Source organism: Gigantopelta aegis, chromosome 15, assembly GCF_016097555.1.
Source record: "Gigantopelta aegis isolate Gae_Host chromosome 15, Gae_host_genome, whole genome shotgun sequence".
NCBI lineage: Eukaryota > Metazoa > Mollusca > Gastropoda > Neomphalida > Peltospiridae > Gigantopelta > Gigantopelta aegis.
In genome coordinates, this window is record NC_054713.1 from 42,563,666 (window position 1) to 42,586,326 (window position 22,661).

Here is a 22,661-nt window from a genome sequence, read left to right on the forward strand (position 1 = left end):
TTTTCAAGCTCATTGATCAGACTTACTTCCTTCAGTGTGAAGGGCGGGACGTAGTCCAGTGGTAAAGCACCCCCTCGATGCGCAGTTGTTCTGGGATCGATCCCCGTCGGTGGGCCCACGCACCACGACTGGTGTATCAAAGGCCATGGTATGTGTCATCCTGTCTGAGGGATGGTGCATATAAATGATCCCTTGCTGCTAATCGAAAAAGAGTAGCCCATCAATATCTGTGTGGTCCTTAACCATATGTCCGACGCATTATATAACCATAAATAAAATGTGTTGAGTGTGTTGTTAAATAAAACATTTCCTTCCTTCCTTCCTTCTTTCAGCATGATGTGTAAATGCACTGTATGTATAAACTCGCACTAGGAAACACTCGCCAAATCGTGTTAATGGAAGGTAGGCCTTAGAAGTAGTTCCATTGCTGTGGAGGGGGACTAGCAGCCTATAAACGTTACAAGTCATGGGCTATGGTACAGGCAGGCACATAGTGGCCATGACCCCATCCCCAATGTTCAATGTTGCTAATTACAAACCCAATTCTGCTAGTCTCTAATGTTTTCTACTCGGTGAGTGTTAATTTCTACCCCTGTTGTTAATTAAAACACTTTGGTGATATGCATGATATTTAACTGGCCTCTGTAAGGTCCTGTGATGACGAGTGTTCATTTCTACCCAAGTTGTCAATTAATTAACAACTTTTGATTATGCGTGTGACATACGACTAGCCTTTTGTCAGCTCCTGTAAATTCAAGTGTTACTTTCTATGTTCGTTATTAATTGAAAAGTGTTTTTTTCACAGGTGGAGCATTCCATTGGCCTTTATCAGATCCTGCAGTATTACTTGTTACCTTCTTCCTCTGTTTTTAATTAAACAGTTTTATCATGCATAGGACATGCCATTGGCCCCTCTCTCAGATGCTTTGGCATCAAATATTAGCTTTTATAACTAGTTAATTAAACAGTTTTATCATGTCTTGGACATTCTGTTGGCCCCTCTCTCAGATCCTCTGGCATCAAATGTTAACTTTTATAAATCTTGTTAATGAAACAGTTTTATCATGTCTTGGACATTCCATTGCACACTTTTGTAAAATCTTGTGTTGCCATTTCTCAATTTCTTGGTACCTCTTGTTATTCATTAAATCATCTGACTATGCATGTGACATCAGATTGGCCTCTTAGTCAAATTCTGTGATGCCATTTCTCAATTTCTTTATACCTCTGTTGTTCATTAAACTAGCTGACTATGCATGTGACATCCGATTGGCCTCTTAGTCAAATTCTGTGATGCCATTTCTCAATTTCATTGTATGTTCATTACTGACTAAAGCGTCTGACTATGCGTGTGACATCCGATTGGCCTCTGTGAGATTCTGTGAGGCCATCAGGAGTCTGTATCGCATGCGGAGGTTCCGGGCGCGCACGTGGGAGTTCACGATCTCCTCGATACAGTAGGCAGGGAACCAGCCGCGCTCTCCATCACGAATTCTCTCCCCTTCGTACCACCCTGAAATATAAAACATCACAGAGTTAGTAACAGGAAACCAGCCGCACTCCCCGTCATGAATTCTCTCCCCTTTATACCACCCTGAAATATAGAACATCACAGAGTTAGTAACAGTGAACCAGCCGCACTCCCCATCACGAATTCTCTCCCCTTCGTACCACCCTGAAATATAAAACATCACATAGCTAATGAGCATTCTGGATGTACTGCTATAGCAATATATGTCCCCTACTGGGCTCAACAAACTCTACGTTCAAGGGCCATAACTCTTTTTGTTAAATCAGGAAATTTGTATATCTCTTAAGTTCAAGGGCCATAACTCTTATAAAAAATTGGTAAATTTTCATGAAAGTCAAACATAATCTGTAACAATACATCATAAAACAAAATTGCAGATCAATATCTCAAGGCACTGTAAAAAAAACATCCAGGAAAATGATATGTGGTAGATGGAAGAACATTGGTCATACGCTCCGGAAACCAGCATCAAATATCACCAGGCAGGCTCTGACATGGAACCCAGAAGGCAGAAGAAAAAGAGGCCGCCCAAAGAACACATGGCGAAGGGACCTCCAGGGGGACACCAAGAAGATAGGATACACCTGGAGGCAGCTTGAAACCAGAGCTCAGGACAGATAACTCTAAAACACTGTAGTCAATGGCCTATGCCCCAGAAGGGATGATGGGCCTAAATAAGTAAGTAAGATGGAAGAACAGATGGACAGACAGACAGAGAGAAGAATGATGATGAAACCTGTTGGACCGGTAGGGGACTAATAACAGGCTTCTGGAATGAAAGGAATTAGTAGTTCAGTATTACATGTAATTTGACTCATTAGGACTATGCACCTCTTGTCCTGTTTAATGGAATAGACCAGACATATTTCTGTAATTTGACTCATTAGGACTATGCACCTGTTGTCCTGTTTAATGGAATAGACCCGACATATTTCAGTAATTTGACTCATTAGGACTATGCACCTCTTGTCCTGTTTAATGGAATAGACCCGACATATTTCAGTAATTTGACTCATTAGGACTATGCACCTGTTGTCCTGTTCACTGGAATAGACCCGGCATATTTCAGTAATTTGACTCATTAGAACTATGCACCTGTTGTCCTGTTCAATGGAATAGACTCGACATATTTCATAATTTGACTCATTAGGACTATGCACCTGTTGTCCTGTTCACTGGAATAGACCCAGCATATTTCAGTAATTTGATTCATTAGGACTATGCACCTAATTGTCCTGTTCACTGGAATAGACCCGACATATTTCAGTAATTTGACTCATTTAGACTATGCACCTACACATGTATTGTCCTGTTCAATGAAATAGACCCGACATATTTCAGTAATTTGACTCATTAGGACTATGCACCTGTTGTCCTGTTCACTGGAATAGACCCAACATATTTCAGTAATTTTACCTCCTTTAACATCTTTTTAATAAGTTTTTTCTATGTATGAAAACAAATCCTAACCCTAAAAGACATCCAATGCCTTGTCTACGATACAGGAATAATTACAGTTAAGATTTTTTAAACATAATCAATCATCATATCACATCACTAAAGTCCAAATGGATTTTCTTAAATATTTGTTTTATTATAATCCATCATAGGAACACTATTAACATCAACATTAATTTTATTCACTTTGTTACCTATATGAATGGGTAAAATAAAATATTTATTATTCTCATGAGCCAAAACCTTGAAAATTAATAAATCTTTGGGACAGATGAGATTGCCATGGAAACAAGCTCACTGGAACAACTCTTGGCCTGGTGAAAGCGACACCGTGTCTAGAAAGCAATTCTGGAATGCGAATGGATGGGAGGGAGTGGGAGGACGGAGGGAGGGAGGTAGAGAAAACCACTCTGAGATGAAACCTGTTTCCAGTTTAGAGCAGTTTAAAACATTACACTTGTGAAAGAAGCTAAGCAAGCCGTTATCAAATGATGACCATCTTTAACCTTCTGACTACTGCAGGTGAGATTTCCCACCTGGCATTACACAAGCTAAGACACAGACCCTGGTAGTTATTGGAGACAGGTCATTATTTCAGGCCCGGCTTTTAGTTTCCCCCAGCAAATTTAAGTAATTTAAAAATAAAATAATGTTTTTTGGGGGGTTTTTTTTTTAATTTTAAACTTTAAATTCAAACTGTAAGAAATTAAAACAGTAAACACAAACAATGAACAAATTAACAAATATTATACCTTTCAATTTGAAATAAAAATCACTGCTCAATTTATCCTTACTCGTAGGCCTACTCTTTTCATGTTTATTGGAGACCCGATGCTTATTGAAGGTCCAGCATTTATTTATTTCAAAACGGTTACAAACCAGGCACGAATTCGAGGCCACTTGTTATTTCAGACCCAGCACTGTCAAAAGAAATACAGTAGTTGCTGGTGGTACGAATTCGAGGCCACTTGTTATTTCAGACCCAGCACTGTCAAAAGAAATACAGTAGTTGCTGGTGGCACTAATTGGAGGCCACTTGTTATTTCAGACCCAGCACTGTCAGAGGAAATACAGTAGTTGCTGGTGGCACTAATTGGAGGCCACTTGTTATTTCAGACCCAGCACTGTCAGAGGAAATACAGTAGTTGCTGGTGGCACTAATTGGAGGCCACTTGTTATTTCAGACCCAGCACTGTCAGAGGAAATACAGTAGTTGCTGGTGGCACTAATTGGAGGCCACTTGTTATTTCAGAACCAGCACTGTCAGAGGAAATACAGTAGTTGCTGGTGGCACTAATTGGAGGCCACTTGTTATTTCAGACCCAGCACTGTCAGAGGAAATACAGTAGTTGCTGGTGGCACTAATTGGAGGCCACTTGTTATTTCAGACCCAGCACTGTCAGAGGAAATACAGTAGTTGCTGGTGGCACTAATTGGAGGCCACTTGTTATTTCAGACCCAGCACTGTCAGAGGAAATACAGTAGTTGCTGGTGGCACTAATTGGAGGCCACTTGTTATTTCAGAACCAGCACTGTCAGAGGAAATACAGTAGTTGCTGGTGGCACTAATTGGAGGCCACTTGTTATTTCAGACCCAGCACTGTCAGAGGAAATACAGTAGTTGCTGGTGGCACTAATTGGAGGCCACTTGTTATTTCAGACCCAGCACTGTCAGAGGAAATACAGTAGTTGCTGGTGGTACAAGTTAAAGTTTGTGTTTGTTTAACAACACCACTAGAGCACATTGATTTATTAATCATCGTCTAACGGATGTCAAACATTTGGTAATTTTGACATATAGCCTTAGAAAGGAAATCCACTACATCTTTCACTTGGTAGTACGAGATATTTTATATGCACCATATCACAGACAGAATAGTACATACAATGGCCGTTGATATACCAGTCAAGGTGCACTGGCTGAACAAGAAATAACACAATAGGCTCATTGATGGGGATTGATCCCAGTTGCTGGTGGTAAGTCAGAGAGAAAAAAAAGAAAGAAATGGTTTATTTAACGATGCACTCAACACATTTTATTTACAGTTATATGGTGTTGGACATATGGTTAAGGACCACACAGATATTGAGAGAGGAAACCTGCTGTCGCCACTTCATGGGCTACTCTTTTCAGCAAGGATAGCACATACCACAGCCTTTGAAGTCAGAGAGAAGTTCATGAAGTGGCCCAACTCAGCCATAATTGAGCTACTGAAACTCCTACTGAGTGGAAGCTGGCACCGGGATATGAGCCTAGTACCTACCAGGCTCAAGTTCTATGGCTTAACCACTACGCCACTGAGACCAGAACATCACTCTTTGTCCTGGCGAGATTCTGTTTGGCATAATTCTACACACAGCATACTCATTTATAACTTATTTTAATGGCTGCTGTGAAGGTAGCACTAAACCAATTAATTTCCGGCTTGGTTAAAGTTCGAGGTGCACCGAACTTTTGATAGAGAAGTTAACACCACAAGTCCTGTGATTGGTTATAAATGTGAGTGTGTTGGTTGTAAACAAAATGTGTCTCTCGAACGATGAGGTTGTGTTTTGAGAACGTGGCGATTTCTCTCCCCCCCCCACCCTAGGGGCTGTGCTGCGATCGCTTGGGCCTTTGTCCAAGTACAGAATCGAGCACAATGGAGACTCAGCGACCGTCACGCTACACTACGGCAGCGAGACGAAGCGACGCGCAACCAGTAGAAGACGGAGGAGGCGACCTAAGACTACACAGGGGGAGCCTAACTTGGCGGCTCAACCGCCAGGGGCGGCTCCACCTGTCCCGAAGAGGAGGACGAGACGAGGAACGGTGCAGGGTGATCCAAACCCGGTGGCCAAACCACTGGGGGCGGTTCATTCTGCTACACCGACTCCACCCACTCGACCGAAACACTCGCCAGGAACCATCCAGGGGGGACCAAAGCTGTCAGCTCCACTGACAGTGGAGGCTCCTCCTGTAGAGGTTCCTTCATCAATGGACACGGGACATGTGGTCATTATTGACCCGCCGGAAAGTCCTCCACCACCTCTGGTTGTTGTTGTGAAACCAGCGGAGATCCAGCGAGAATCCAAGAGGAGGAAGATGTCATCGGTTACCTCACCGAAGAAGTCCGACCAACCCGACTGGATTATAGTCTGTGATAAACTCCCAGCAAAGTATAGAGGAGCGGTCATTGGCGACTTCACCGATGCCAAACAACTCAAGGGACCCTGGTCAGACAAGCATTGGCGCCAACTTCCAACAGGACAAGGGAAGTACCAGCTCCAGGAGGCCCTACACTCCAAACAACTTTATGTGACAGCGCAGCAGGACGGGCTGTACAGACAAGGACTCCTGATGCCTACGATGTCCAACGCAAACATTCATCGCATCTTAAAGATGGTACTGCGGGACATCTACACAGGAGCCCTTTATCGTAACAACCAGTTTTTGATGGAAGGACTCCCCAACTTCAGCCCTGATCAGCCCATTAACTCACCATGAGTCCTGCTGCGTCAACCTTAACTAGGACAGGTAACCTCCTTTTTGGGCTTAGTTGGACTTTAAAAAAATTTCGACCGAGCTTCAAAATTCTTATGTTTATTTTTTTATAAATAGTCCAACGCATTTTACTTTGGCGCCCATTCAATTGCTCAAATCACCTTAAAACCTTTTCGGCCGAGCAGTCAAACTTATTTTTGGGTTTAAATTCTTAGTCCGGACATGATGTTTGGCGCAGGTATTCTCTGTAGATATAGGTTTTTCTAGTTAGACCCGAAGGAATCGAAATTCAGCCAGTCAGAACACGGCCCATTTTCGGTGTCTACTAGTTGGTCCGCGCAGTCGCTGGACGCAACTAAATACTTATTCAAAATTCTGCCCACTTCAAACTCAATCCCCCCCCCCCGTCCTGGACTTAGTCACTGGCAAAGGCCAGAGATTATGCCCAGGACAGACATGCTTGAAACCTTAGTGGTATATGAGCATGTAAATAAATATTGGAATGGAATGTTTCATCTCGGCTAAAAATGTACACAATTTTAATTAATCTAGTACCACTGTGTCAAGTAGCCTTGTGCTTGGAACATGTATGGGGTACATGTAAAAAAAAAAAAGGACTGAAATTTGGTGTTGTAAAAACTAGAGGTGTTGTAAAAACATCTGGTTATACCAAAAATGAGCCATGAAAGGTACCATTTTCTGCAGTTAATACTTTGAGGTAGGGGTTGTAGTACTGATATTTATGGATCATAGTTTGGTTGATATATTGCATTTAGTGTTTTTAAACACAAATGTTAACATGGTCGCCTATGGGATTTTAATTAGTATAGTCCAACCTGAAAGCTTAAGGTGAACAGGAGAAGACAATGATATACTACCTGGTGGATATATCTACAAAAAATGAAAGGAATATTTTCTTAATGACACCTCAGTAGAAACTAAATCTGTTAGGAAGGAAGGAAAGAAGAAATGTTTTATTTAATATGGCGCTAAAAAAAAGTTATTTACAGTTATATGGCATCGGACATAATATGGTTAAGAACCACATAGATAATCAGAGAGAAACCTGCAGCTCTACCCCTTCCACCCTATTGGGTATGGGCTTGTATTGTATCCACTTTTCTATGGACAAGACAGTGCATATCAAAGCTTTTGACATACAGGTAGTGGGGTACTGATTAGAAAAGCAAAACACCCATTAGGTTCTTATGACTAACTGAATCTCAGGCAAGCAATCTACTAGCGAGCTACATTGGACTTTTGTTTATGATGCCTCAGAAGTCTGCTACATGTCATCCGATACTCTCTCTCTCATTCAGACGGATCCGGTTTCTCAAGATCTGTATTTCAGCACAGCACTTCACCTTCAACGTCAATTGACTGTCAATCTAGGGGTTTTTCTTGACGGGATGCAACCCATCTCATCCCTATAAGCTGTGCACCCTAACGGCCTTAACGAGGCTACTCACGTGGACATATCGATCGGATTTTAAACTATTAGACCTTCGTTAAAATTTTATGTCGAAATTACTGTCTTTTTAAATATTCTTAAATAGTCCGATCCTCTGTTCTTTCTCTTATTTATTTTTGGACTGTCCTTCTAAAATGCTCCAAATTATATAAATATCCGGCCGAGCAGTCAATTCTTTTTATTTTTGGCTTGTAACTTTTTATTTAATTTTTTTTTTTAATTCTATTAATTTTTTTTACTAATTGCTGTTAAAAATTCTGCCCATTTTCAACTCTACCCCCCCATACCAAGTCAGGCCACCGATCTTATCGGAGGCAGGACTCGGGGTGGCATGTTCGAAACTCTAGTGGTATATGAGCACGTTAAACTAGTTATCTATCTATCTATCTACATCCCATCGATTTAAGAAGATGAAAAATATACATGGATAATAACTTGTAGCCATGTCAGAACTTGTGGTGTAACAATATAATCGGGTTATGCTACAATTTTCAGAGATCTGAAGTAAAGTATTCAGTGTATCAGCACACTCAAGATAAAGCACATACCGTCGGACATTTTCTTGTACACATTGACGATATCGGACTCTTCAAGACCGAGTTCATCTGGTTCTCTAGCGGAATACTTCCGTATACACTGACCCTGTGGGCAGTCTGGAAATAAAGGAAAGGAAGGTTTAACAACATCTCAGCACATATGGTTTAGTCAGTTGATATTAACTGAATAGCTAGCTATACAGCTCATGTAGGGCTGACTGGGTGAGAAGACAATTTCGGCAATTTATTTATTAAACTTCAATAATTGCAGAAGCCTAGTTATTTTACCAAACAAAAAATCAATTATTACATCAAATTATTTTCACATATTAAAATAAAATTTGCCAATTATTTTTAAGATGGGCTAATTTGGCAAGTGCCAGAGCAAACCCTGTCATTAATATGCACTTTCACACATACACGTACAAAACAACACATCTGATGGAACTGAATATACAAATAGTGGAGCATAGGCTTCTTATAGATAATAATTTAAAGTGTAAACAGAAGGCAATCCAGCAAAGAGCCAGCACAAAAACAGGTTTCAGTTGCTGCCAAATGTTGTCATCCTTGATTTCCCAAACCTGTGTGTGTTAGTTGTCTTAAATTAAATATTCTGCCCCACCAGTACTAACTTACTCTCCCACCCCGAACTAAAACTCCATCATCCAATAATGTACAAACCCCAGTCTTCATAAATTCTTTCAGTCTCGTCATTAGAACGGACCGGGTTAACCGCATCAATCCATCGAGTCCGATCACTCCTGTAATAGAAACAAAATAAAAATAATCAGCACCTTAAACAACATGGAAAGAATTAAATTATTAATTTTTTCTTTTACTTTTATTTAACTCCTTTCCTCGACCATGTCCAAGAATGATGATATTGATATGTCCAAGAATGATGATATTGATATGTCCAAGAATGATGATAGTGATATGTCCAAGAATGATGATATTGATATTGATGCACTGTTTTCAAGAAATTAGTTATGATTTGCATGTTTAATGTGTATCATAAGGTTTGTCAAATTTCAATCCTTTATAAACATTACAGTTACTTTGAAAGTATATGTGGTTAAATGTTATTAACTATCTACAGTCAAAGGTTGTTTCTTTGATGTTGAAGGAACCGAACCAAACAGCTCCAGACTACAGTGGGTTGAGATATACAAATTAGAGTGGAACCCATCAAAATAGGAACCTCTGTAAACCGGAATTCCCTAAAAGCCAGATCCCCCCCCCCCCCCCCCCCCCCCCCGTCCCTTTTAAAATATCAATACAGAACGAAACCTCTCTAAACTGGATGCCCCTTAAAACCTGGGCCCAAATTTTACAAGCTATTTTAGTGCTACGAAATCATAAAACCATCGTAGGTTATGACGTCACATTAGCCACATCACAGCTTATGATGGTTTTACGATTTCGTAGTGCTAAGATAGCTTACAAAATATGGGCTCAGACTTTTCACTTCGTTGCATGGGAGGCTGGTTTAGAGGGGTTTTACTTTAGATTTTGGTAAAAAAAATATCCTATGGCTAACGAGAACACCACGGTTTGAGATATTGACATTTGACTGTATTATGCTAATGTGATTCAAGAATTTAACTTCAGTTATAACCAGGCATCACTGAGCTTAAGCGGACTGCATGTACTTACGGCGAATTACACGACAAGACCATCTCGACTTGTTTCTTCTCGTGGTTCTCGAGGATCACCATGAGGAAGAGACTCTTGCAGCCACTGGGGATACCTAGTGGCAGGTGGCGACACTTCTCCGTGCTGTCGATCTTCTCCACGTGTAGAGAGTTCCTCTGACAGTAGTCGGTCACCGAGAACATGGTCCTGGACAACAAAACAAATATTTCTTTCAAGTCACTTCAACACATTTAGAACTACAGCTATTTGGAGTCAGTATATTAGAGAGGAAACATGCTTCTGTACCATACATGTATATATACATAAAACAAAACACAGTTCTCCAACTAGAAGGGACAGATTATCAAAATAATAATCAAATACAGAGTGTAGAAGGATAAATTGACTTTAAAAATAAGACTTTAGTAGGATAAGTTAATCAAGAAAATATAATACTGAACTTTTGGAGGAGACAACATTGTGCAGTATGGGTATTGATGTTTTAATTACAGACTGACTAATGTTTTTTCTACAAATTGCACATAAAAATAGACAATTTTTGTTATTTCCAAAGCACTTTTCCATTTATTTTTATATCAACCTAAACTGAAATAATTTATAAATATACATTTAAAATGCAAGCTGGTTTAGACACATACTTGTGACCATTTTACTGATAATCTTTTGAAACAAACGTAAAACACCAATGTCTTTCCTTCAACTAAAAATTTACCAACTTATTTAGTAGACCTAAAAGTAAAACTATAAGATTAATAATCAACCATCTCACCCTTTCTTCTTGGCGATGAGTAAGATGTCGTTGAAGAGAAACAGCCAGATGTTGTGTTTGGTGGACCCTCGGAACGCCTTCCCAAATGGAATCCTACTTCCTGTGTCACTCACAATACGAGTTAGCTCCCCTTGTTTGACAAGGTACCGAGACGCCGAAACCAGTGGGATTTCCTGTTACAAACATCAATGTGCTTTTAAAGTTAATATGTTTTAATGTAACCAATATGTTTTCATGTAATCAAGTAATATGTAATAATGTAACAGTTTTAATGTAACCAATATGTTTCAATGTAACCAACTGAATGTTTTAAAGTAACCACTGTGCTTTAATGTAACCATGTAAATATATTTTAAAATATGTAATTTTTAAATATAACCAATATACCCAACTAACTACATGTACATGTAAATATAAGTTAATTTAACCAAATAAATATGTTTAATGCATTCAATATCTTTTTATGTAACTATTACATTTCTATGTAAATGGTATAATGTAAACAAGTAAACATGCTTTAATACAACCAATTAAATATGTTTAATGCATTCAATATCTTTTTATGTAACTATTACATTTCTATGTAAATGGTTTAATGTAAACAAGTAAACATGCTTTAATACAACCAAATAAATATGTCTTAGTATAACCAAGTAAATATATTTTTATGTAACCAATTGAATATGTTTTAATGTAACCAAGTAAATATGTTAAGGTTTATCTAATCTGATGACCTACCTTGACCTTGAAATCAAAATGGTTGACTAACAAACACATCTGTTCGGTTTGTTGCATCTTCTTAGCACCATCATTGCATCTTTTCACAACCTGAAGAAAAAACAGAGAAGTTTTTTTTACATTACTGATCAATGTTAAGTTCTGTTTAATACTTTATACACTTCTATAAAATGTGAAGTACAACTGTAATATGTTAATTCTTAAAATTTAATACACAGATGAAAATTACATTAGATCAAAACATTTTTTAAGATCTTTAAAAATAGGGCAAATATTTTGGAAGTTTTTTCGGCCCATTAAGTTTGGTAAGCACAGGATCTAGGCTCCCAGTCTAAATCTGCATCACTGACCCTGTTGAGGCACTGTAGAGCCTTCTGCGAGACCGTGTGTCTGTCTGTCCCGGGCTCCAGGCGGTGACAGACGGAGTCGACGAGAAGAGGCAGACGTGTGATTCGCTGCATGGGGAGGAGAAGGAAGGACGACATCGGCAGACTCTGACACTGAGGGTTCTGTTCCAGTCGGCGCACAGCTTCCACATACTCCGTTCTCTTCCTACAACAAATCAAACTGAGTGAATATTTAACAACGACATCACAAGACTCTGAGGGTTCTGTTCCAGTCAGCGCACAGCTTCCACATACTCCGTTCTCTTCCTACAACAAATCAAACTGAGTGAATATTTAACGACGACATTGGCTGACTCCGACACTGAGGGTTCTGTTCCAGTCGGCGCACAGCTTCAACATATTCCGTTCTCTTCATACAACAAATCAAACTAGCTGAATATTTAACAACCACATCAGTAGAAAGACACACATTGGCTTATGAGGAGAAGAAATGTTTTATTTAATGATGCATTCAACACATTTTAATTATGGTTATATGGTGTTGGACATATGGTTAATTACCACACAGATAATTGAAAGATGAAACCTGCTACCATTACGCTACAGCCTACCGTTTTCAAGAAATCTTCTATATGCAGCATCCCACAGACAGGACGGCACATACCATAGTCTTTGTTACACCAGTTGTTACACCAGTTGTGGAGCACTGGCTGAGACATAAACATACTTAGGAACAACTATACATCAACTAGGACTTGTAGTTTGTGACAAAAATGGAATAATTGGAGCTAACCTCAGTAATTACCACTGTTGGGAAAGTAATACCGGCCTGTATCTCGCCTTTCTTACTCCACAAAGGTGAGTGAAAAATCTACAGTTCTTACTTGAGCATCTCCAACATTCTCTCCTGAAAGACCTGGTTACTAGTGTACCGCACGTACGGCTCAAAGTTTTCTTCCGAGTGTTTGAAAACGATGTCGCAAATATTCGACATCAGACACGACTCCTGCCAGCGACACTCCAAGTCGTAGAGAAACCTGAAACACACAGACATGTGTTTGTAGACAACATATTCATAATTATCAAATGCAACTCATGACACCTGTATTCCAATTATTGAGTATTCAGGCCCATAGAATCCGGGTCGGGGGGGGGGGGGGGGGGTCTGGACTCTGAACCCTCAATCGAGGGGGGGGGGGGGGGGTTGTTCCACTTATATAAATAAAGAAAAAAATCTGGTTTGTATGCCCCATTACAGACTGTTGCCCCTGGCACTAGAGATTGTATCTCTCCCCACCCCACCCCGGGCACCTGCACCAATCAATTCTACGGGTCTGGTATTGGATGACACGGGGTGGGGAAACGTTTTAGTTTGATGACCCCTCGATACAATATAATCTACTACTATTCCATCAAAATGAACTGTAAATTAGCAAAAACTATTTCTGACAAAATTATATATTCTAAACAATTCAGGCTTAAAATTATCTAAAATTAAAATGTTACAATTTAAACTAAGCAGGCTTTTGGATTTCATGGAAACGATTATTTCCAGTACCATATCTGTAGCATGTCGGTAAAATCACGAAAACCAAAATATAATTTCCCATGATTATTATATTAAGTACGACTATTCAATGGAACCTAAAAACAGTTTCTGATGGGTTCCCATGATCATAAGGCATGGAATCGAAAAAGTGTTTTCCATGAAATTTGAAATCCTATGGCCTGCTAAAGTTAACAAACGACTATTACACCACATCAAAAAATTCTAAATTCGAATTATTTTTTTTTTTAATAAAAGTACACATTAAATATTCAACTTTAAAATGAGCTAAACCTGAATGTATTTGCTTACCTCTTGCTAGACCAATGTTAGATAATAAGACCAAATGTTCTTGTTTTGCAACAAAACTATTTTTAACAAAGTTACCTGTAAAATATTCAGGTATAAAGTTAGCCATAACTGAACATATTTGCTCACCTTTCACTGGCATCTCGGATAGTACCAATGTTTGAGAATAAGACCTGACGTTCTCGTTTCGTAACGACACACCGGTCAGAATGATCCGAGGAGAACTCGGGCGCCATCAGAAAAACGCTGATGAGAATATTCAAACTCTTCAGGTATGACGCTTCTGATGTGATAATCTCAAACATCGCCTGGAGAAGAAGTAAAGAAAAGAAACATTAACGATGACCATACATACGGGGAGACAATCTATTAATACAAAGGACATACCCCATTTAAACAGAATCATTATTAAACACGCTTGTAATAGATGTTTCAAGATCTAAGTGAAAGAGCTGGGTTTTATGATTCAGTTAATATTAAGATTTATTAAAGGGAGATAATATACATCAAATTAATTAATGTTAAAAACCCAGATTTTTTAATAGTTAAACCTGTGATAAATGTTTTTAAATACCTTTCAAGATGACATTTTAAAGGGAAATACACATCAAAGTAATATTTTAAACACTCTGCAGAGTTCTTAATACAGATAAACAAGTGACAGGTTCACTTTACATATCCTAATTAAGTTTCAATTACTGTAAACCTAATGAATATTGTAATTTGTTGGTTGCATGAATACAAGTTTGACGTGTAAACTCCGTTAAATTGAAAACATCACGGCTTAAGCACAATATAATCTGTTAAATACTGGTGTACATATAACTTTTGTGACTTGACATTTGGGCGCGGATGACGTAAAATTTATATATAATATGCATTTTGTTTTCCCAATTTATAGTAATCTAATTTCAATTAAATGAAGAAGACTTGATTAAGAAATTGGACACCAACCTCCTGAATCTTGCGTTCTTGGTCATCTATTTTGTCCAGAGTCCCAGCAGACTTTACCTGAAAGAAAGAGACCAAAAATTAGTCGTGGTAAGAAAGAGAAAATGTTCTACATGTACCGGTAATTGCCACAACTTCAGCAAACCTAAAAAAATAAAAAAATAAATAATAATAAAAAGATAATTTAAAAATTAAAAATAACACACTATGCGAGGCTCTTCACATTATAACTCTCAATGTTACTACAGTGAACTCCCTCAAAAAACTGGACCCTCAGTAAGCCAAAATTCCATCAAAAGTGGATATTTTTCAGAGTTAATTTTAAGTATCACTACAGAACAGAACCTATCCCTTAAAACCAGATTGTTTACTTGGTAAACTGGGTGTCCAGAAAATTCACTAAAAACAATATGACTTGAGGGGTGGGGGGGGAGGGTTGGTTTTTCTTCCGTATTTCGTATACAGTATTTCGCTTTCCGCATGCTGTGTACAGGTAAAAATAGCTTTAACCTCTATTTTAGATTTTTAAACAAGTTATTTCCGACAGTGCGTGTTTAAGAACGAACCTCGGGCATCTCGCACCAGAGCGCGCGGTGCAGTGAGCCGCCGTGGCCGAGCATGTCCATCATCGTCAGGTGTTTGGTGGGCGACGAGTCGTCCGAACTCTTACTCTCTACCTCCACATCGTCTTCCTGCGGTGGTTCCAGATCCTTGGTTACATGCTCAACATCCTCGTAGATACCACCATCTGTAACAAAACAATAATGTCTTGGTTACAAGCTCAACATCCTTGTAGATACTACCCTCTGTAACAAAACAATAATGTCTTGGTTACACGCTCAACATCCTTGTAGATACCACCCTCTGTAACAAAACAATAATGTGTGTGATGAACTCAGGAAAAAAACCTATTTCCAACACAGTAACACAGGGCTCGATCTTAACAACGACACCAATGACAATTGCCGTTGTTGAGATATAATTTGCCGTGGGTTAGCAATTTTGTGCCGCTGAATAAAACTCCTCAACAATAACAAAAATGATAATATCTGGTGTACACTTGTACATTTGAAATATGTCTACATGCAGCCAAATAACCTTTTAGTCATATATATATTTGCTGCAAAAGTGACCAGTTAAAAAATTGCCAGAGGCAGGCTCAAAATTGCCGTCAGTGTGCCGTTTCACCCATGGCAATTTAAAACAAAAAATGCTGTGGGTGGTAAATTCTTAACTTCCGAGTCCTGGTAACACCTCTGCACCTTATATCCCACCAGGGTTTCTGCCAGAGGGTAAAACGGGTATGGCGCCATACCCAGATTGTTTGGCAGATTTTGTTTTTAAATGTTAACCTTTTGACAAAATTAATTACTCTTATCATTAATGTATAATTTTCTTAACCCTAACCCTAAACTTAACCTATTTTCTTTCTGGGGATGGCCTCCCATAACCCCTGTTGACTGTGGTTGCATTCAATTCCATAGCACCATACCCAAAAATTTCTTTCTGGCAGAAACACTGCCCACCCTCTGTAAAAACCAACAATATACATGATGAACAGAAAAAAAAAAGAAAAAAAGTTATTGCCGATATGCCAACATTGTGATTTCTCACACAAACCTCTACATCTTCATAGATCCCACCCTCTGCAAAAATGGCAAAAACCAGTAACGAATGTGGGTTAAACAAATTTATTATTGCCAAATTTGTGGTTTGAGGATTAGCCAACAGGCATACACCTATATTACGGTATCTACATGTATGTACAAGTATATGATGAAAACAGAAAAAAAAGAAGCTAATTTCCGACATTCCAACATAGTAATTTTAAACATACACCTCAACGTCTTCAGATACTAAATTCTGTAAAAACAAATAACATAGATCTATGATGAACAGACAGAAAAAAGAAAGTTATTTTCAACATATAATGTAATAACTTTAAACATACACCTCAACATCTTCATAGATACCAAATTTTGTACAAACCAATAGCTTAGAGGACAAACAGAAAAAAAGTAAAAGTTATTTCTGATATTCCAACGTAGTACATAATTTTGTAACTTTAAACATATACCTTTACATCTTCAAATATCCCACCCTCTGTAAAAACCCATAATGAATATGATAAACAGATAGAAACAAGAAAGCTATTGCCAATATATACTGATGTCCAAAAGAAACTGTACAAGGCTTGAAATTCTATTATAGAAAACCAACTAACAGTACGGTGGGATATGAAAGTATTGTGAAGTTCAACATCTAAACATCTCATTGTACATCGTGATACATGCAAAGTGTTTATAAGGTGGTTTCTAAATTGGTTCTTTTTGATTAGCAACAATATTTATCAAATTATTCAAATTGTATGTATATAAAGTTTCTTTTGGACAGTATATTAACTTTAAACATATTTTAATTCCACACTAAAAATTAAGCCTCTGATGATTTCCAAAATAATTTTATGAGCAATTTTATCACATTGTTAAAACAAAAAACAAAAGAATAAAATTCACATAACATTAACACAAAAATAAAAAGCACAGCGAAAGCTTATTAATATTTCATTAACAGATTATAAACCTTTTTTAATGTATGACCTACTACTTCAATGACTAATTCAGGAGTTGAAACTGAAAAATAACTTTATAAAAATTACACTGGTCTATCTTTGTCTTGCACTCTGAATACTATTTTGGAAATAGTAATTAATGGTTAGTTGTAAAATTATGCTGTCAGTTACCATTGATTATAATGGTTTGCTGCGACTCTATGAAGAGGGTGACACCACATGAATACTGAAAGGAACTACAGACTACCTAGTACACGTATCTTTAATATTAAACCATAACATCCTCTGGATCATTAAACAAGTAAGAACATTTTGAAACATGCTAGTTTTTTCTTCTGGGGTTTTTTTTTAATTGCCTATGTCAATGCATATAGCCTGTTAGTAATTGTTTTAAAAAGAATAAACAATTTAAATACAACACTTTTACCAGTCTGTTAAGAACAGAAAAATCAAAAACGAAACATCACTACCTCACAAAAAAAACCCCACAAGAAACAACAACAACAACAAAACACAACACAACACAACAACAACAAAACAAAAACAAAACAAACAAAAACACACCAAGAGCAACAAACAAAAACATACATGTAAAATACAATCACAATGAAAGCAAATGTATAAGTTTCTAAATACACTTTGTGCTTATGAATACTCTCAAAGTAGGCTAAGGCCTCAAGCTCAAACAGTTTGACATTAAAAACTCAACAAACGCTAAAAGCCCTTTCAGAACTGATCACGTGTTGGGGAGGGGGTGTCTGAGAAAGTGGGGAGAGGTATTTTTTTTATATATACTACCCATCCACAAAATAAAATTATATTTAAACCTAGCATACATAAACAAGAGTTCTGCAGAATGAAATGTTTCGCCTTCCATAAACGTTTTCAGTGCACTGCGATGAACATCCATACATGTAGGTGCAACTATAAACCAAGTTTCATAGACCTAGGACTTATGGTTCCATTGGAAAAGTATTACCTATACACGTATGTATCTCACTGTTTAGTTTGTAAAGGGGAGACAACAACTGCAGCTGATCCATCAGAAACAGCATAATAATTAACTAAAGGTGGCTCCCACCTCTGTCCCCCCAGCCCCCCTCCCCCACCCCAGTGATCAATTCTGCAATAGGCCTAACACTAATTAATACAACAACGTGGAACACTGTAAAACACCCACGCTCACCTTTTTTCTTTTGTTTGCCTTTTTTGGATGACTTAGACGCTTTACCTTTTTTCACCACAACTGTTTGCATTTCCAGGAAGAAAAAAGGTTTGTGTGCATTTTAATCCAAAATAGGGGTATTATTCCATCTTTGTAAAAACACACATTTATTATTTCTAAGATCTATGGTGTTTCAAATGCAATGACCCTTGATATTAGGCAGAATGAAACATTGTTGGCTATTACATAACAGCATTTACCATTAAAATACACATTACTTACAAATTCAAATTACTGAATCCTATGTCTCAACTTCCTCCACAGGGGGCAGTCTCTGTGTACTTCCCTGCACCCACCTGGCATCCTCATCTACTGCCATTAATAAAACTGGTCTGACCCATGGCACTAACTAATGACCACCGGTAGTAGGGGAGCATAGTAGGTGGTTATAAGTGCCTCTTAACAATGCCAGAAGTAACCATTGAACATTCTCCGAAGTGGTCAGACTACGCCCACAGCTAAAGCGACAAGCACCTTTGGCAGTTGGAGAGACAAGGACTGGGATGTGATTGTGGATGTGGACAGCAAAAGTAGTTGAAAGATAGAAGGAGCCGCCAGATTGGAAAGAAATAAGATGGAATTCAAAGGAAAGAAAGAAATTAGATGGAATTCAAAGGAAAGAAAGATTAGGGGTCAGTAGAAATTGCTATCCATCTTTCCCCGCGTCATTACTGACATTACCGTTAAAAGCACAATTATTATTGAACTTAAATGCTATTGGATAATTTAATCACACAAATAAATAATATGCTGTTATTTCAATAATAAATATGGTGTACATCAAGATTATAAGACCAGAGCTGGTGACCATTTGTGCTAGCATACAGCAGCAGGCATGACCAATTCCATTAAAACACTATTTTTGACTCGCTGTTTAAACCATGATAACCTTCTACTGACCTGGAGCCTAATTCACTAAACTCTCGCAACTATGCTAAAAGACTTACAAGAGGATGCTTTGTTGGCTAGCAGAGCCTAAGAGATCTTTGTGAATTAGGCCCCATATCTCTATAGAAGACAGATCTCGCAGTGCAATGCTAAAAGACTTACAAAGAGGATGCTTTGTTGTCTAGCAGAGTCTAAGAGACCTTTGTGAATTAGGCCCCATATCTCTATAGAAGACAGATCTCGCAGTGCAATGCTAAAAGACTTACAAGAGGATGCTTTGTTGTCTAGCAGAGCCTAAGAGACCTTTGTGAATTACGCCCCATATCTCTATAGAAGACAGATCTCGCAGTGCAATGCTAAAAGACTTACAAGAGGATGCTTTGTTGTCTAACAGAGCCTAAGAGACCTTTGTGAATTAGGCCCCATATCTCTATAGAAGACAGATCTCGCAGTGCAATGCTAAAAGACTTACAAAGAGGATACTTTGTTGTCTAACAGAGCCTAAGAGACCTTTGTGAATTAGGCCCCATATCTCTATAGAAGACAGATCTCGCAGTGCAATGCTAAAAGACTTACAAAGAGGATACTTTGTTGTCTAACAGAGCCTAAGAGACCTTTGTGAATTAGGCCCCATATCTCTATAGAAGACAGATCTCGCAGTGCAATGCTAAAAGACTTACAAAGAGGATACTTTGTTGTCTAGCAGAGCCTAAGAGAGCTTTGTGAATTAGGCCCCATATCTCTATAGAAGACAGATCTCGCAGTGCAATGCTAAAAGACTTACAAAGAGGATACTTTGTTGTCTAACAGAGCCTAAGAGAGCTTTGTGAATTAGGCCCCATATCTCTATAGAAGACAGATCTCGCAGTGCAATGCTAAAAGACTTACAAAGAGGATACTTTGTTGTCTAACAGAGCCTAAGAGACCTTTGTGAATTAGGCCCCATATCTCTATAGAAGACAGATCTCGCAGTGCAATGCTAAAAGACTTACAAAGAGGATACTTTGTTGTCTAACAGAGCCTAAGAGACCTTTGTGAATTAGGCCCCATATCTCTATAGAAGACAGATCTCGCAGTGCAATGCTAAAAGACTTACAAAGAGGATGCTTTGTTGTCTAGCAGAGCCTAAGAGAGCTTTGTGAATTAGGCCCCATATCTCTATAGAAGACAGATCTCGCAGTGCAATGCTAAAAGACTTACAAAGAGGATACTTTGTTGTCTAACAGAGCCTAAGAGAGCTTTGTGAATTAGGCCCCATATCTCTATAGAAGACAGATCTCGCAGTGCAATGCTAAAAGACTTACAAAGAGGATACTTTGTTGTCTAACAGAGCCTAAGAGACCTTTGTGAATTAGGCCCCATATCTCTATAGAAGACAGATCTCGCAGTGCAATGCTAAAAGACTTACAAAGAGGATACTTTGTTGTCTAACAGAGCCTAAGAGACCTTTGTGAATTAGGCCCCATATCTCTATAGAAGACAGATCTCGCAGTGCAATGCTAAAAGACTTACAAAGAGGATACTTTGTTGTCTAACAGAGCCTAAGAGAGCTTTGTGAATTAGGCCCCATATCACTATAGAAGACAGATCTCGCAGTGCAATGCTAAAAGACTTACAAAGACGATACTTTGTTGTCTAACAGAGCCTAAGAGACCTTTGTGAATTAGGCCCCATATCTCTATAGAAGACAGATCTCGCAGTGCAATGCTAAAAGACTTACAAAGAGGATACTTTGTTGTCTAACAGAGCCTAAGAGAGCTTTGTGAATTAGGCCCCATATCTCTATAGAAGACAGATCTCGCAGTGCAATGCTAAAAGACTTACAAAGAGGATACTTTGTTGTCTAACAGAGCCTAAGAGACCTTTGTGAATTAGGCCCCATATCTCTATAGAAGACAGATCTCGCAGTGCAATGCTAAAAGACTTACAAAGAGGATACTTTGTTGTCTAACAGAGCCTAAGAGAGCTTTGTGAATTAGGCCCCATATCTCTATAGAAGACAGATCTCGCAGTGCAATGCTAAAAGACTTACAAAGAGGATACTTTGTTGTCTAACAGAGCCTAAGAGAGCTTTGTGAATTAGGCCCCATATCTCTATAGAAGACAGATCTCGCAGTGCAATGCTAAAAGACTTACAAAGAGGATACTTTGTTGTCTAACAGAGCCTAAGAGACCTTTGTGAATTAGGCCCCATATCTCTATAGAAGACAGATCTCGCAGTGCAATGCTAAAAGACTTACAAAGAGGATACTTTGTTGTCTAACAGAGCCTAAGAGAGCTTTGTGAATTAGGCCCCATATCACTATAGAAGACAGATCTCGCAGTGCAATGCTAAAAGACTTACAAAGAGGATACTTTGTTGTCTAACAGAGCCTAAGAGACCTTTGTGAATTAGGCCCCATATCTCTATAGAAGACAGATCTCGCAGTGCAATGCTAAAAGACTTACAAAGAGGATACTTTGTTGTCTAACAGAGCCTAAGAGACCTTTGTGAATTAGGCCCCATATCTCTATAGAAGACAGATCTCGCAGTGTAATGCTAAAAGACTTACAAAGAGGATACTTTGTTGTCTAACAGAGCCTAAGAGACCTTTGTGAATTAGGCCCCATATCTCTATAGAAGACAGATCTCGCAGTGCAATGCTAAAAGACTTACAAAGAGGATACTTTGTTGTCTAACAGAGCCTAAGAGAGCTTTGTGAATTAGGCCCCATATCTCTATAGAAGACAGATCTCGCAGTGCAATGCTAAAAGACTTACAAAGAGGATACTTTGTTGTCTAACAGAGCCTAAGAGACCTTTGTGAATTAGGCCCCATATCTCTATAGAAGACAGATCTCGCAGTGCAATGCTAAAAGACTTACAAAGAGGATACTTTGTTGTCTAACAGAGCCTAAGAGAGCTTTGTGAATTAGGCCCCATATCTCTATAGAAGACAGATCTCGCAGTGCAATGCTAAAAGACTTACAAAGAGGATGCTTTGTTGTCTAACAGAGCCTAAGAGAGCTTTGTGAATTAGGCCCCATATCTCTATAGAAGACAGATCTCGCAGTGCAATGCTAAAAGACTTACAAAGAGGATGCTTTGTTGTCTAACAGAGCCTAAGAGAGCTTTGTGAATTAGGCCCCATATCTCTATAGAAGACAGATCTCGCAGTGCAATGCTAAAAGACTTACA

General features: G+C 38.6%; 1 protein-coding gene across 4 annotated transcripts in view; it reads right to left on the minus strand.

The window, feature by feature from the left end:
- Window positions 1-215: 215 nt before the first annotated feature.
- Window positions 216-22,661, minus strand: part of LOC121390553 (serine-rich adhesin for platelets-like) — a 73,892-nt gene continuing 51,446 nt past the window's right edge. For 3 of the 4 annotated variants that reach the window (XM_041522393.1, XM_041522391.1, XM_041522392.1), the window contains 12 exons: window positions 18,558-18,617; window positions 15,366-15,547; window positions 14,803-14,859; window positions 13,978-14,156; window positions 12,878-13,030; window positions 11,997-12,198; window positions 11,647-11,736; window positions 10,909-11,081; window positions 10,140-10,325; window positions 9,165-9,244; window positions 8,493-8,597; window positions 216-1,513 (listed from right to left, as the gene is read on the minus strand). In XM_041522393.1, coding sequence (XP_041378327.1) covers window positions 1,344-1,513; window positions 8,493-8,597; window positions 9,165-9,244; window positions 10,140-10,325; window positions 10,909-11,081; window positions 11,647-11,736; window positions 11,997-12,198; window positions 12,878-13,030; window positions 13,978-14,156; window positions 14,803-14,859; window positions 15,366-15,547; window positions 18,558-18,617 — 1,637 coding nt within the window. In that variant the 3' untranslated portion in view covers window positions 216-1,343. The remainder of the gene's footprint in view (window positions 1,514-8,492; window positions 8,598-9,164; window positions 9,245-10,139; window positions 10,326-10,908; window positions 11,082-11,646; window positions 11,737-11,996; window positions 12,199-12,877; window positions 13,031-13,977; window positions 14,157-14,802; window positions 14,860-15,365; window positions 15,548-18,557; window positions 18,618-22,661) is intronic. The other variant, XM_041522394.1, reaches the window with a different exon arrangement.